General features: G+C 37.8%; 1 protein-coding gene across 1 annotated transcript in view; it reads right to left on the reverse strand.

Moving 5' to 3' along the window:
* Window positions 1-17,656, reverse strand: part of LOC139688134 (casein kinase I) — a gene marked incomplete at its 3' end in the record, with an annotated part of 31,640 nt that extends 13,984 nt beyond the window's left edge. Inside the window, exons 1-2 of the mRNA XM_071585562.1 lie at window positions 17,391-17,656; window positions 15,823-15,929 (exon numbers count right to left, since the gene is read on the reverse strand). Of these exons, the coding sequence (XP_071441663.1) occupies window positions 15,823-15,929; window positions 17,391-17,522 (239 nt within the window). The remainder of the gene's footprint in view (window positions 1-15,822; window positions 15,930-17,390) is intronic.
* Window positions 17,657-18,005: the final 349 nt, after the last annotated feature.

The following is an 18,005-nucleotide window of genomic DNA, read 5'->3' on the forward strand; positions in this document are numbered from 1 at the left end:
AAACAGTGGAAAAGAAGATGGAAAAAGCGCATAGCAACGAATGGAGAGTACTTTGAAGGGGAAAAAATCAGTGTACACTAAATTTAGCAAAATAAAGTTTTTATGGCCTTAGTTCACGTATTTATTGGACAGACCTCATATTAGCGAAATACTTGATACCGACTGTTTATATCTAACTGACTCTGACTGTCACAGACACTGTAACACGGGCGAGGCCCTCGTCCGTCGGAAAGGAAGGGAGCATGGCAGGGTGGACGCGGTCACCAGTGTCTGTGACTGCGTTCGCCGCTCCCGCACTCCTCGTTAGACCTTACCTTTGGATGAGGGCTCTGCCTGGGTTACGAGTCTCGTGACCGCGTCTAACCTGCCTTTACCCTGTCCCAGGTAATGTTCTGCCTTTTTAATATTATCCGCATTCGCGTTGCGTTACCGATGGTCTAGCCATCCAAAAATTGCTTACCCCTAAGTTAATGGTATAATATGACTAATGTTGTATAATTTACGATTTTTTTGGTAAGACTCGGCGTATTTATTCTGACTCTCCCCGATGCCCTTTGTGTCGCACAAGAAACGCCCCTTGCGACAACTGGTTTTCTTATGCACTAGATCTCTATCTTGAATTTCCTTTAAATCGATTCTATAAAACAGAAATATCAAAAATGTAGGTATCGATGTAACTCCAAACTTCCCAATATTTTTAATTGGAAACGTAACCGCTAGTACGATTTAACTTCCAAAAAAGAATATTTAACTCTCAAGGAGCTCTTGGCACCAAAGAAACCCTTGTCGGCCGCCTAATGGCCAAATGACAAAATATTTGTTCCTTTGGGTATCTCAGGTTACATAAAATAAGCCCTAATTGTAATATCACGTTATTCATACGTGTTACAGTCCTCTATAGAACGAACTTGCAGACACGAGAATATACGGAACAAACTATAAACGAAGGGTTTTGAGTCAAAAGGCGCCAGTGAGCACGATTAATAAGAGAAATTAGGCGGAGGTCAGCACACACTTAAATGCTGGGATACCTCTTCACAGATGGCAGACTCCATATGGGGAATTACGGACCGGTAATCAACAGCCAGTGATCTTTTAGCAAAGATAAGACATCAATTAATACAAAAAATAAACATCAATTATTAAAAAAATAAACTACAATTAATAAAAAAAACAAATACTGATTAAATTTGCCACTAATTTATTACGCAGGCGGCACTGATTTCTCTAATACTATCACATTTACGATCGTATTAATCTCGATGACTATGTAATAAACAATTTATTTCTCTTAAGTCGATAGAAATTAGTAGATAGCTCAGTGGCTCGCGACTGGAAGCTAGCTCACATTACTGCATCAGTAAATGTTGCGATTATGAGAATCCCACCAATTACCAGCCCATATCATTAACATCGGTTTCACGCAAAATATTTTTTTTACTGTTATTAACGCTGAAATTTCTCTATAGTAGGAAGATACTTACCAACAAGTATCAGGGATTTAGGAGGAGCAGATCTTGAGAAACCCAAATGGGTATTTTTATTCATCATATCATTAGGTCGGGAGAAAACTCTAAACAGGTATGCAGTATGCATGAGCATGAGTTTTGAAATTTTTTAGCAAAAGAAGTGATGATCAGGACGATTACGAAATAGAGGGTTCAGCGCTAACTACGACAGATCAAGTTACATATGCAATTGGGGGTAGTTCTATAATCACATCATTCAAGGGGAACACATATCAGGGCATCATGCGGATCCACTTTCAAGAGACTCGGCTTCATTAAACGGGTGATGGGGAAATGTAATGAGAAAGTAAGAGAAAGGTACTATTTCGCTGAAGTTAGCCCACATTTGGAATACATATATTTGCATATGCGTACGTTGAAGTGAGTTTTGGATGTATACATTCATCTGCGTAGGTTTGACATATCATGCTTTCGTTTTTTTACATTTGGTTGCATATTATCTTGCAGGTGGCGTCCTAACAACCCCCCCATCCCCCGCCAGCCACACACCCTTTCGGCGGCTAGCTGGGTATTATGTAGCTATGGAACACTTAAGGTAAGGAATCTTACAAAACACGTCAAATGTTAACGTAACGTTAACCAAAAGTACAGCAAGCCCCTGCCTGGGACAAGCATGTTTAACAGCACCTCTACTTCCAGCAGACGTGAAGACGAGAACCTGCCTCGCCGACAACTGGAATCGTATTCCGTTAAAGTGACGTCAGGAACGGCCCTATCTCCCGCCGGAACTCCACCTCTTATGAGCGTATTGTATTCCGTGTATGTCAAAGGGAGACGTGCCTTCAATATGCTTCGCTCCCCAGGGACACACCGCCTACATGGCAACCCTTCGAGTCTAACGTCTCGAGCCACGGAGTGGGGGGTCAATAATTTACTCAACATGAGCGGGTAAGATCGAGTTTCTGCAAATAGTGTAATTTGAATGGAAATCTACGCAAAATTGTCAATTTTTTAACATTGCGATAGCAGAAAAACCTTCACGTCCGAACGGATCAACTACTTTTACCCACATAAAACAACTGTGGCTTTCATGGCCAAAATGATAAGATGCCCTTCGCAACCCACCTCCTAAAAACGACGTCCCACTCTACATTCAAAGAGAAAACTCCGAGCAACGCAAGGCCATTTAACACAGAGCAGCGTAGTACTACTAAATATGTATACGGTCGCGTTACAAATAACCTGAGCATCAGACGAATTGGATAATACCAGAGTAACCAGGATTGCACCAGGTGGTAGAAGTGACAGCACAACTGGTAAGTCATTTACGTGGTGCTCGCTGGGATCCCTAATTTCGGCGCAGGGGTTTAAGTTTCTTATCTTAAGAGAAAAACACACGCTTAGGGGACACACTATGACACATACCTCAGCAGAATATGTGTATTTGCATTTTTTTCTCATATAGTGCTGTGAACGATTACTTTATTGATTGTAATACCCAAGCCTGAGTAAGTTCATCTCTGGAAGAAAGTCTAAAATGAGACTTGAGCAAGGCTACAATGGCCACTCGCAGGGCTTCAGCTTGGACTACACCATGCCACCGCGGTATCCAACGTTTGTACTGTGGCGAGGACTATTAAACCAGAGCGATATAACGGTACAGTCCCCGAAAAGGGATACAATCAACTTTTCCGGTAGGACAATTGTACATTTATCTTCCTGACCTTCCAATGAAACAACCACAAAATTCTCACGACTGAATAATCTAGAAGTATTTTGAAATACTGACGTATTTTTCCTCACAATTTATTGCAAAAATCTACATCTACATACTACCTTGATCAAAAATTTCCCGGAATTTATTCAGAAAATTAAAAATACAAGTTTATTCATCTAAATCTATATTGTCCCCTTCAAAGTAATCCCCATCGACTGCAACACACTTATGCCAGCGCTTGATCCAATCCTCGAAACATTTTTTATATTCGGTTTTCGGTATGTCCATCAGTGCTTCCTGCGATTTTTCCATTACTTCCTCTCGGCTGCTAAAACGCGTTCCCCGTAATGGTTTTTTAACTCGATTGAACAGAAAGAAGTCACAGGGAGCCAAATCAGGTGAATTCGGTGGCTGTTGGATGGTATTTGTTGCATTTTTCGTCAAAAAATTACGAATAATGATAGCACTGTGCGACGGTGCGTTATCATGGTGCAAAATCCACGAGTTTTCTGCCCACATTTCTGGTCTCTTTCGGCGAATTGCTTCACGCAAACGTCTCATAACGCCCAAATAATACTCTTTGTTTACTGCCTGGCCTTCTGGCAAAAATTCATGATGCACTACACCGTTGTAATCCATGAAAACCGTCAGCATTGCCTTCTTTTTTGACTGAAAACGACGTGGTTTTTTTGGTCTCGGCTCATTTGGTTAACGCCATTCACTTGCCTGATGTCTGGATAGCGTGTCGTACTCATAAACCCACGTCTCGTCTCCAGTAATGATCCTTTTGATGAATGTGGGATCGGATTCAGCCTCGCAAATCATGTCTTTTGCGACGTCAACACGGTCTCTTTTTTGCATGAAATTGAGGTCTTTCGGCACCAACTTTGCTGCTACACGACGGAAACCCAAATCATTAACCACAATGTCTTGGGCGGATCCATAGGCAATGTTCAAGTCCTCCGCTATTTCTCTGATGGTTAATTTGCGGTTATTGACCAACATTTCTTTTACTTTATCAATTTTTTCACCGACTTTCGATGTCGATGGTCTGCCACTGCGTTCATCATCTTCGATTGACTCACGACCACTTCTGAACCGCTCGTGCCACTGGTAAACGACCGTTTTTTTAGAGAATCGTTGCCGAAACACTTTTCCAACATTTCCAACGTCCGTGCGCCACTAAATCCGTTTTTTACGCAAAATTTAATACAAGTTCGTTGTTGCAAATTTAAATCCATTTCTGCAATTGTAAAAAATCGCCAACACACACAGAGATAGATGTACTCTTGGCTACGTAACTTTTTGCAAATGTCAAGTTATGACACTAAGATTTAAAGGGAATATCAACAACAGATGTACCAATTTAACAAAAAAAAACAGAACTCAAATCGGAACGATGGGAGCGCCACACGGTGGTTATTCCGGGAACTTTTTGATCAAGGTAGTATATACCCTGCGAACCAGTAAAAAGGTGCGGCAAGGGGTGCAGGCACCAGGTGGTATGGGTAAGGGATAAGGGGTAGAATGGGTGTTTAAATGGTTTGGAAAAAAGACATTCAGTAAAAACCCCGAAAATACGTGCAAATCCATATACATACTAGCGGAAAACTTCTCAACAAACACGAGTTAATTTCACCCACTCTTTAAGTTTTGTTGTATACAAAACAAGAGGAAATAAAGTATGAAACATCCAAGGACTCCTCCGCTTCTTAAGAAAATCCTTAGTCTTTTATCAACTCCATGTCTATTTACTCAATCTCTGTTTTCGTGGAAAATGTGGTTGCGCTAAATCTGCATCAACAAAATGAACTAGCAAGACACAATGAAAGTGAGTGGCAAATCAAATATCTTTAAGCCTCTACGTTGGATTGTTTAAACACAAGTGGCTATAAAGCGCCTTGGTTGGGACGCAGTTACAGAGAATTGTAATCATGACTACCAGGCAGGCTAATGACACATTGCCCTGCACTGACGATGGCATTTCAAATGCTGATCAATAACACTTGGATATAGAATTGAACAGTTTTAGCCAACTTCATCTACGAAAATATCAATTTTTCAAATTACATGTATATCAGAGATACTTTACTAATTCAAAGTAAATACGATTGAAAAATAATTATCAAACGAAGTCAGAGAGTTCTGCGCAGCTCAGTTTTTTTCAGAATTTTACCATTCATGGACTGCAAACTGGGTTAATTCAAAACTTAAAGATATGAATTCGTGGTTCAATACTTGGAAGAGGAATTCCTAGCCTGCATTGTAGAAATCTTCAGTTATACCATATCAAGTGACAGTTTTCGATAATTGATCATAAAGTAAGCCGCTGTCGTTTGCTCACTTCTATGCAGTATATAAATATAGATGATACAAATCAATTCGCAGATAATGAGCCAGTTGTAATAATGCGAAAGTTATACATCAGAAAGGAATTCAAGCGGGGAAAAATCATCAAATTCTTTCCAAAAACTGTGTTGTTCTATATTTATGATTACTTTCCACGCTAAGGAAAAATCACGAGCTACATCAGTTCCGATAGAACTCGGTTGAGAACTTAAACTGCAAAAAACCCTGTATTAAAGAGGAACAATTCGAAAACTCATGCATACTATTTACTTGGCAAACGAATTTTATCCATTCACCAAAAATTAATAATGCCAGTTACACACGCGTGACCACAGTTGGTAGATCAATTCTTTCATTCAGTGAGACGTTTTTTCATTCTTTTTCAAGAGAAATTTACGTTACATTTGCCTTGAACGCCTCCGTAGAAAAGTTGTAACCGATGTTCATATTAATCTGGTGGAATAGTATTGATCTTATTCAATTGAACTGCTACCGAAAATAAACTTGTGTTTGCAGCACAATATGCCGGTCAGTTTACTTATACGTTATGAATGTATGTAAAAATGTCAGGGCATGATGGTCATGTTTTTCAAGTACAACGTCTAATCAGGAAACGCTCTAATTTATTTGAAAGAAAAGAACACTTATAAAATCAAGCAAAAACAGAAATAGAGTATGAGATGTGAGCAAATCGACGGTAATCGGCCTGTTCAGCCTACCTACAAAACGGGGCAAAGGGCTGTTTTGCAGTACTACATAAATTATTACCATGCAACAGCTCAATAGACTGCTATCAACGGACCTTCGACACTAAATTGAACTCAGAGACACAATTCATGACACATCCCAATCCAGGATTTCTTAAAACAACAATATGGCCAAAATAAAATACGGCCGAATCAATTAAGAGAACATGATAGTACCCTAAAGGATCGTCTAATAATCGACAGACAGGGAAAATCTCCCTGTCGCAAGGTCAGTAGAAATTCGTGAACGGTCGGCAGGTTTGGAAGTTTTGTTTATGAGGCGGCCCCATAACCTACTTGTGCCGGTAGCAAACGGACTCTCTTGGCTTTTTAGGTCACCGTTGGCTTTCCACCAAACCGGAAAAGAATTTTGAGCGTTGGCAGTCCGCAACATTGAGATAAGGCAAGCTAACAGATCGTTATTGTTTTAATCAATCCCTAGATGATCATATTTGACGAGAAATTCGAAAGTTGCTTAGGCCGACAGCGAACAGCAGCCACAGAAATTTCTAATGAGTACGCAAAGCTAACAACACCTAAAGTCGGAGTTTTTTAGATGAAAACTGAACAACGTTGAAACCTACTCGTAAGGATACAAATAATAACATAAAAACTGTCTATAATTAAGGAAAAACCGTTGTGATTTAACAATTACTCGGACAGAACAGAAGGCCGCAAACTCAATGATTGAATGAATGGACGGCATATGAATAGCAAGGGGTATTTAGAGTTGTGAACATGCTATTATTAAGATGCAGTGTTGCAATTATTTGGCGCGAATGTTTTATGAAATACAAAGGATACGACGATATGGAAGTGAATGACATAAGAAGGCTAAGAGTGCAATTAGCTATTGATAATTCGTGAATGACAACATGGATAAGAGCAAGACTTCAATGACAATACCCAAAGAACTTGTACAAGGAATTCCAGATGTGAATGGTTAAGCGTCATACATATTTACCTCTCCCGCAGCTAAAACCATAATCATATAAAATCGAGAACAACGAATCGTTGGTCAGCGGATCTCACAAATGAGAAAAAAAATAAGAAGAAAACAAGATTGGAGCAGAAATATAACACTACGCATTAATCGTTTATTAGTTGTCAAGGCATGGAATCGTTCTGATGATTGATTTTCCATCATCAGAACGAATACTTTTAATGATGACAGCTGGCAATGTAAACACACACGAAGCTGCGGTGTTGCCAGATTTCATGCGACAGTTATCTTCGTGGCACCTCCCAGCGATACCTCCATATGGATGTAACCTGTGGAAGCATTCGTATGTATAACTTCAACTTTGGGTGCGTTAAGGTTTTCCGCATTTGACTCTCCAGTTATTTATCATTACTTTTATTGGTATTAGTCTACCGGCTTATCAACCGTAGGGTAGATTTTTAATAGACCCCGGAAGCACGCTTCTGTTCTCCTCAGCCCTAAAGAACATGACACAAAATATCCGCAAAACCCTATTACATATTAACTATTCAAAACTAAACCAAACCATATATAACAACAATCTTTACTCTGCATACTTTCCACCTTATTTAATTTAATCCAAAAAGTCTATTCTTATTCTCCCTCTACGCTTTCCCAGCATTCTCCCCTCCATTAATATCTGTAGCATCCCATCACACCACAGTATCTACTGCCCCCACTGGTCCCCCAGTTCTTCCAACAACCATCTGTCTTCAACCACCAAGCTTAGTACTCAAATTCTTTAGCTACGATGACCAAGGTTCAGATTCAATCAGATATTGGCCACATAGTCCAGTTTTGACTAATATTTAACTCAAATCAATTATTTTTGGACTGCATAGTTAACCGCCTGAAAGAAAGCACGCATGGATATACTAACAGGAGGATAATATGATTAAAACCGAACAATCAACGAGGGCAAAAAGAGGACTGTAAACTTATCAATATTTATTAACTTGGTGCGAAATCTGAATACAAACAGAAATACCATTACTTAAAATTACCATTAAGGAGCTGTTACACTTGGCCTTCGGAAAGCAGTATCTGACGATTAATTTCAAGACTTCTTTTTATGTTTTTTGTTGAATTTTGTTTCAGCGAAACCCGGCATTGCAGTAGAAACACAAACAAAAGCTTTTTAACTAAGCAATCAACTTAGGCCATAACATTAAGAATTAAGGATTGCTATTCCAAAATCGTGTAAGCATTCTCGAAGATCGCTGCTTACGAATGACAAGTGTTCTATCAAGTATTTCAATCGCTTACCGACAAACTTTCCTTTAACAGGTACAGCATTCTTATATGTATCCTTTTTATCATATGTTTAGGTATTATGATACACTGTAGGTCATCCCTACGTCAGACACAACAAGTACAATGATAAATCAAAAAATATATTCACCATTTAAAAGTACTTAAGAACGATTAGCTGGGATTAACGTCGGATAGCATACATTACCGACATAGCACAGAGAACATGAGATACTTTCAAAGTAAATTTACAAAGTATCTGTTTATGTTAAATATTTAGCATTGCATTTAGCAAGCACTTGAAACTGCTGGACACAAAGTCAATAAGAAAAATACACAATGGTCATACAAAAGCATGAAATTCTCTTCAAATAAAAATTATATATATATATATATATATATATATATATATATATATATATATATATATATATATATACAGAAACATATACAAGGAAAAGGGATAGGAACACGTATAAAGGACGAACACAATAGAATATATATATATATATATACACACACACATATATATATACACATATATATATACATATATATATATATATTTATATATATACACACACACATATATATATATACACATATATATATACATATATATATATTTATATATATATACACACACACTACCTAAGAGGGGCTAAACACAGTATATGATCGAATGGCTCCTACCTGGACTTCTGGTGGAGAAGTTAAAATTGAGTTTAAACACCAAAGGCCGTAAAATATCAACGAATAAGCTGTCAACTTCAATCAATTTACTTGACAGGCCGACATTAATGTCAAATGTTGATGAATTAAAATTCATGCCATAAAAATGCTTACCACCTTGTTAAGTTTTAAGACTAAAAACATAAACTGAACTCTGGCAACAGTGCCATATCACCGCGGCAACGGCGCTTCAGCCAATTAGACACCTTGCACCAGCATCACACGAATCAATGAGCACTCACGTGAAAGTAACTGATGCTCGTTCACGAGAAACCTTAAGTTCGGATAAGTAAAATTTTAAGGTTTAGTACCAGCTCGCTTAATTCTTACGAAAACTCTCATCCATTAAATCGCAAAGCAAAGCTTCTGTATAATAGACAACACATAATAACTGTTCGTACAGATATCAAACCCAAAAAGATCGTGCGTCTTTTAACGCCTTTTGGAAGTTGCTGCTGTGTCGCGTTTCCCGACGGGCTAACACAATTCACAATAAATACAAAATGTACAGAAAAACCATTCAACGCAACAAGCTACATTCCCAAGTACCTTAATCTTTAATCAATGAAAAATCCTCTTCGGATTGGAATCGTACTGAAATGTTCAACGTCAACACCAAATGCTATACGTTAACAGCCGATGTACGTGCCTTATAAACATATCGTAGCCTCATAAGCCCACCATTACAGTTCACAACCTGAAGGATGGACCTCAAGGCGTACATAGCACTATGCCGTACGAAATTTAGGTATTAAGATTAGGTGGTCAGATTAACATTGTCTCTTGGCGATTTTCAGGTAAGATCTACTAATAAACTCCCTGGACGAAAAATTTGTTGCCCTGAAGAGTCACCAGCATTAAGTCAGACACATCACCACCCAAACCTTGAAGATCGAACTCGAAATGAAAATACGGAATTTGGCGACAAATCCGAGGGCTCCCGGAGGCGTTGACGATGAATTTTTCGATACAGTTACCTGTCTCTTGAAAACGTAGTCTCTCCCTCTATTTTCCATTCTAAAGTAATTGACCGTTACTTTACGAGTATGAATACTTTTATTACGTTAATTATCGCAATAAGTAACTTTATTTCAAACATGGCTATAATCTGTCAAACAGTGTAATTTAATCCTGATAAAAAATTCCAAGGTCATCACCAACTGGCCTCAAAATTCGAAAAATGTATTTCAGTAGCTAAGTCCACACACATGAAGTTCGAAACACTAACAGATGGATCAGACGGATGCACCGCCCAAAATCTGCAGCTTTCTGTCTGCACCAGCGGAACCCTAAGACCCCAGACAAGATGAATGATCAAAGCTAAATTTAAATAACATTATATCTCTACACCAATTAAATACGTGGGCAGTCACTAAATACAAATAGGCTTCGCTGAATCTACTCTCGCTGCTGAGAGCGCTAAGTAGATGGTGCCAGATTTACATTTAGTTAAGTTCTTACACCCCCACTCACTGACACTTCTAACGAAAGCCTTTAGTGCCTCAGGATATAATGTCGAAAAGGTCATGTGTTCATTCACATTAATGAAAGAATAACATGAGAGCGTGTAAAAATGGATATTGTATGTTAAGTGGCGAAAAACAGTAACATCAACGTTGAACGAGGTTCATAATATCTAACAGCTGATACTCAAATAAAAGCAACACTGCGGAAGCCTTGCCTGGTTGCATACACGCCATCCCAAACTGCTGCTTCGCCCGCAGCGGAATAAATATACCGTTACTACGGTGACGTCCCTTCATGGCAAACCTAACTCCATTTTGCCCCGTCGAGATATCCACTATCTCGAACCGCAAAGCAACACAAGACGGGTCTCGCCACTAAGTCCAGGTAGACGACAGACAGCCTAAAAGAATTACTTCTGATGTCTGTACTAATAGAAGCGAAATGAATAAATTACAGTAACGTACAACAACCCAAACACCTAAAGCAATTAAATGTAAAGATGGGAGTTCTTTCAATTATCGTTTAAAGAACTTTCTGAATGATATAAGTGCAATTGATGTCAGTTTCAATGGTCTTTTCATCACTTCACAGCAGCTACCTCTGAAGAGCCGTCGGTGAGGTCTCCAAAGAATTACGTAAACGTAAACCTACGCGTATGTACCTGAGAGTATGACTAGTTCTCAAGTCCTGTCATTATATACACGCCAAAATACGAGTAATGAGTCGAATGCTAATTCTGACGTAAAAATCTGAAAAGCTCATGCCCATTGCTATCTGACTTAACAGTAGAAACAAACAAGAAATCACGCCAAGGCTTGGAATAGCTAAAACAACTTTGAGAATAAATAAAATGACAAGGTCTTCAGCGGCGATGGAAATTAAAAGAGATGTTAGCGATAAATGTAAAATGAGTTGATATAAATAAAAAAAACCTATGGAAGTAGCCCATCGTAGTATGATAGTGATTACTAACAAAAAGATTCTTTGAATGCAATTGAAGGAAGTTGATTGGGTCATGGATTGTGAATTGTTCCCGATTTCACTCATTATTTTTAAGTTTTAAATTCGCTGACTTCCCAATTCTGCCGACACCCAATAGTGACGAAGACCTCCATTCGACGCTTGCATTCATCAATAAAGTGAACATACGCCCATAAATGGGTAAATATTTATAATTCGCAATGACAAGTTTTTCAAATTACTAAGTTTTTATAGACAGAATCATAGGTGGGTAGCCAATCATATATAAATTCTATACACGATTGATAAACTTCAACTGTTTATTTCATCCAACGACAAATAGACAGTCCAAAATCATGTAGTATGGATGTTTATCACTGACAACATTTATCACGACAGTGGACCCTGCTGGTAACCCTAGCAATATCCCCTCGAAAATGGATGGTACGTGTTAGAGAACGTACTGGGCCGCACTATCTCCAATAGCGTTAACTTATGACCTCGGCAGTCTTAAGAACCTAAAACCTAATCATTATAACAACATGATAAGTGAATCGTGCTTACAACGGCAAATATCATCTTTCAGGAATATTTCGCATTTAATCCGACGGTAACACTATCACAAACCATAAAATCGAAATTATAAGGAATGAATTGAAAAAATGAATTAATTATCACGTTTGAGCAAATCACTTGCAAGTATCTAAACACTCATAAACAGTACGAAATGAATCAGAGGGCATAACTTATTTGAGCCATTTACTGTGGCAAGCACTATGTCCCAAACGTACCAAATAGAAAACACATCCGAGATCATACCAGTCAGATGAAAACGGACTACCTCCTCACACCTTTCCATGCAAAATGTTTTAAATACAACAAATACAAATGTCACATCGTAAATGCAACGGTCAATTAATAACTGGGAATGAGCCGCCAATGACTCAGAAATGCCTTCACAATCGTTTTTCAAACGCACATTTAACAGAAGTTCAAAACAGGAAAATGTTCACGACGAAATCTCAAATAATTTTTCTTGCAATTCCTTCGGATAGGGATGCGACAACACTTTGACCAATACACCAGCAATTAATAACAGTAAACCCTGTATCACAGCAATCCGTTACCCTACCTTTTTCGACGCGCATGTTGGTTTTAATGAAGTGCGACGCTGGTAAACAAATCATAAAAACAATTGAAGCATCATACCCAAGATACTTGATGCAATTTTAATCAATTACGCTGTTGACATGCGAGCCGTTAATTAACCGGAAAAACTTTAATGAGAATCGGCTCTTTCCTAGGGCAAGAGCTGCACAGGGCTCGGTCCAAAAAAATACCACCATAAAAACAAACAACTCACGATCGATTATAACAACTATTTCACAAGTTCAATAATTATATTTAGGATATAAACATAAAAGGGCATATAGTGTCTGGACGTCCCTATCAATCGTATTAAACCAAGAATATGAAGAAACATCGTCAAATAACATAATGAAATCTTTATTTCAAGGCATTCCCTCCGAGCACCTGAGGAGTTTACGGATGGCTGATCACGTATTCCGTCAAGGGTCTTCGGTTCTCGAAGACATGGCAACAACGGATCTATCACTTTCCCCCTTCCCTCTCCTCCCGCTTTCCCCGCTCGACAGGCGAGTCTGAAAACCTTCTCGATTTGGGTAGGGACGGTTCCACCGAAATCTTGAAAAAATGGTAGAGATATATACTATTCCAGAATATCTATCTACAGGTGCCCTTTATTCGCATAAGTGAATTGTAAAGATGAGGTACTTTAGTAGCATAATAAATTCGTACATGCGAACCGCGGTACGGTTTCTTGGATATAATAACAACAGCAAGTGGTGGAATATCATATCCAGAAGGGAGGAAATCAAAACTACGAGTACGAATGCAATTATTTAATTATTGCATAATACCGCTCACGTTTAGTAACTTTTTGTTGATCCCAGAGAAATAAATGCATTCAATAACTATTTCGACATGTTCTATTGACGACGAGCAGCCTACGGCTTATTGTCCATTGTTCCGCTTTCTCGAGCAATATCACCAAACGAAAGACGGATATTACGAGTCCCGGTTCATGTTAACGTTGCCTAACAAAATCAGCAGCAGGGGCGAAACGATAAATGCCCACTTAATTAACGTTCGGGTACTTCAAGCACCCTGAGTGAGGCAATAAAATTCATGCATAGCTAAGATGTAATTTCAGGGTTACTATAGCAAACATCCCATTATACACAGTAAGAAATCTCAGAAAACGTAAAAAGAATAGAATTAAGGTTTCGTAAAACCCTTTTACTTTTTTAAACCTTAAAACACCTTAAGGTTTAAAAACCTTATTATTGAACAACCAGATTAAACCAGTTATCGCTTGGTAAAAGATGCTAATTTGTACCTCAATTATGCAAGACTGTGGTAGGCCGGTTTTCCACTTTGATACCATGAATAATGCTTAACCAGTGTAGTGGCCGTCATTACATAAAAAATAGGTGGATAACAACATAATTATGATTTTCAATAACGGTAAGTGCCTCATGACAGCTTCAACATTTGGGACCAAGGTGTTTTTCATTAACGGTGAAAATCAAATTGACGTCAATAGAAGTAATATGATCACCTGGGAAGATGATATAATCACCCTCAGAGTTTCCTATATTTCTCTGATAACTTATCACAATCTACAAGAACTAAGACTAATTCAGGAAATATTTTTTTTTACTTTACTCATAATGACTAGAATACTAATACTATACTGTCTTCTCACACCTAGACTGCTCTAAATTATCAATTATATTTCTTCTTACTTCGTGTCATATTCATAACACAACACTCCAGCCTAAAGTTAATCATAACACTACCTTATTGTATAATGCAATATCAAGAGATTGAAGCTACTACTGAACAATTAACAGAAATTTCAATAACTCGTCAGATTGTCCTTTGGTTTCTACAATTTTTGTTTTAACCCTTACAATAACATCTTGCAATTCCAAAAAAATGCTTATTAAACCTTTCCTACCCCCTAAACATCTACCCTTATAGCAAGAACTTCACAAATCATTTCAATGCAACAATTTCAGAGTGTAAAAATCATTCGCCTTGACTGGGATTCGAACCCAGATCCCTCAATATCCAGTCGAGTGCTTTAGCCACTTAAGCTACCGAGGCGTCTTCTTAAACTCTGAAATTTTGGGGCTTTTAAAGGAACAAGATGTTGTGACAAAATTTCAGAGTTTAAGAGGACGCCTCGATAGCTTAAGTGGCTAAAGCACTCGACCGGATATTGAGGGATCTGGGTTCAAATCCCAGTCAAGGCGAATGATTTTTACACTGAAATTGTTGCATTGAAATGCACATTAGCGGATGACTCCGTTAAAAGTTACTGTTGCGGCATCTCCCGCAGTTTCTTTGGAATTTCACAAATCATGTCAACTTAAGACATTTTATTTTCCATCTCTCAATATACCACCAACTTTTTAATCTGCAGCATTTTATCACATTAATTTTCACCTTCTTCCTTTCAGCATTATTTGGAAGGTTTACAAAGGCTATACCCTACATGATGGTACAAAGAAATATCTCTTTGCATATACAAACAATACACAACCTAACATGCTTTATTCATTCCTACTTCAAAAATTATCAAGACCAAATTGCTTGAAAACAGATCTTCATAAAATATATACGCATCCTTTGACCACGGATAATTAGCTACTTTATTTGGGTCAGCAGTTGTCCTAGATGGTAATGTAAAATAGTTAACTGAGATCCTAACGCAGACAACGGTGGACACTCCCTAAGAGAGAACGAGGCCCTACAACACTGCTTTCACCTGTTCGACATGAAATCAATCAATCATTGAAAACAACATGCTAACTTTTTTTTGTAATGGACTCTCAGCATTTGTTGAAATTTAAGGAATTATGAACGGTATTGGAACCAGACATAGTTGAGAGGAAAACTGTTTACAGAATAAACCAATCAACCATTGAGACGAAGGGGCTAACTTTACGTTAAAATTCAGCCGCATTCAAAATGTTAAGAGTCATTTAAGTTATGGAACACAAGCATAATTGAGAGAGGTATTGTTTACGTCAACGTAAATATGAAAAAGACCGCACTTACCGTATGTGTGGAATGCCAACTCCGCCGTTCAAAATTTTATATAACTTACTCTCGTAGAGCAGCTGTGGGTGTCTTGCTCGAACGGGTTCGAGCTTGACAGCCACTTCCTGGAAATAAAATATACTTTAGATGCACAACTCCGCAAAAGAATTACACCAAAAATAATGATAACATCGGAAATGATGCATTAAAATCAGTGACGTGATATTTTAATCTTAAATACGTATAAAATTTGACAAAAATATTCCGGGGCTTTATACGAAAAATACTACACCATGTACCGCAAGGGAATTAAGATTTTCATTTAAAACACTTTGTTACAGTGTGCCCACCGTAAAAATAAATTACTATGATTTCATAGAATTTTCTAACGTGCCAGCCACTAGCTAAATTATGAAATTATTCTTCTAATTTAAAACGGTGACACATATGGGAGATATTATTAACTATGGATCTTATTTCTAGAACCAATTCAAACGACGACTCACCCATTAGTGATATAAATATAATGGATTCAAACATAACACAAATTATCATTGATTATTTCCCAAAAAGGTAAAACGGCGACATTATGAGACTTGCCTACCTATAATCGTTGACACAAAAAAACCAAATACGTGTTTACGCCAAAACAAGAATTAAGTTTGGTCCCAGTTAGAATTTGCCCGACAGTTAACCACACTCAAAAAAAGCAGTTACATCATAGGATATGTAACAATATAATCAATCAATGAAGTCCCTCATGTCAACAATACACTAAACGGTGACGAAATTGAAGTTTCCACGTAAATTTTTTAAATTTTTTTGTTATGACTAAACTTCTAATAACTCAAACCTAATTAATAAGACAGTGTTTTAAGATAGACGTTGGACCTTAAATAAATAAAAGAAATAACATGACCTGTTTAAATATGGAAAGGAAATGCTAAATCTGAAGGCACTAATATATAGAAGTTTTACTCATGCGCACATTTTAACTACAAATATTCGTAAAATATATTGTAATCTAGAGCCACAAGGCTTATTCTCGCACATTAGAAAGGGCAACGTTCACATTATTTTACGTTTACTATTTCGAAATTGTATGATCGAATCCAAACACTCGAAACCGTAAACAAAGACGCATTAAATAAAAAATTTACTCGAGCTTCATCATTTCGGTATGGGCCAAATTTATGAGTAAGTATGATTAATATAAATATCCCAAGTTTGCGTGAATCACTTGCTTCTCATTTCATCACGAATGCTATTATCTAAGATGGCTGCACTCGGAGGCATATTTTCCCCTTGGATACGTAAACGACCCCAATGATACCTTCGAATACATCACTCAGTGTTATGTATAAAACAAGGAAAATAACTTAAGTACATGCAAACGTCGAATATACCGATACTACTTCCAAAGTAACTTCTCTCATTGTAGATGACTTGACAACAAGAATGTTATATGGCTGAACGGGCTATACGTTAATCGGGCCACCAGTATCACTGCGTGTACCCAAAAAACACAATTAAGAGACAAAATACTGCTACAAATAAAGCCAGGTTACAATAAACACTTTCCTTACCTCTCCATTTGTAATGTTAATGCCCAAATAAATGTCACCAAAAGAACCAGATCCAATTTTGCGCACTAAACGATATTTTCCACACACTATGAATTCCTTAATGGGTAAGGATTGTATTAGGGGTAATGACATTTTGTATCACTTAAATGTTTAAATGTCCAACATTTAGATTTGAACAGGTTATTCCAATCAATATTTAATCACTACACCATGATCAATTGGCCGACATTTCCTTCACAACGACTGACGTAGGGACAAAGCAACGCACTGCATCCTGGGACCTCAAGTTCGACTGTACGCTGTTTTCTTTATGTTGGAAATGACGTCATACCGGATTATCTCGCCGGGTTGCCAGCTTTTGCAACCCTTTAACTCCCCTTTTTCCTTGCCCGGCAAAACAAGTGAATCTAACCTTACGATGCTGTAATACGCTATCGTTATCTTTTGAAAAACCTTTTTATGAACTTTTCTCCACGAATAACCGTTAATTCTCCTGTATTTTACCGCATATTATTACATTAACCAAAGGCATTATTTTAGATCTACTGCGTGGCCGTTTTTTGCAAAATTATAAATCCTATGTGTCTTGTGCATATACCTCTTGCAATTCATCTT

The sequence above is a fragment of the Hetaerina americana genome, unplaced genomic scaffold, assembly GCF_022747635.1.
Source record: "Hetaerina americana unplaced genomic scaffold, ioHetAmer1.1.p SCAF_2, whole genome shotgun sequence".
Lineage (NCBI taxonomy): Eukaryota > Metazoa > Arthropoda > Insecta > Odonata > Calopterygidae > Hetaerina > Hetaerina americana.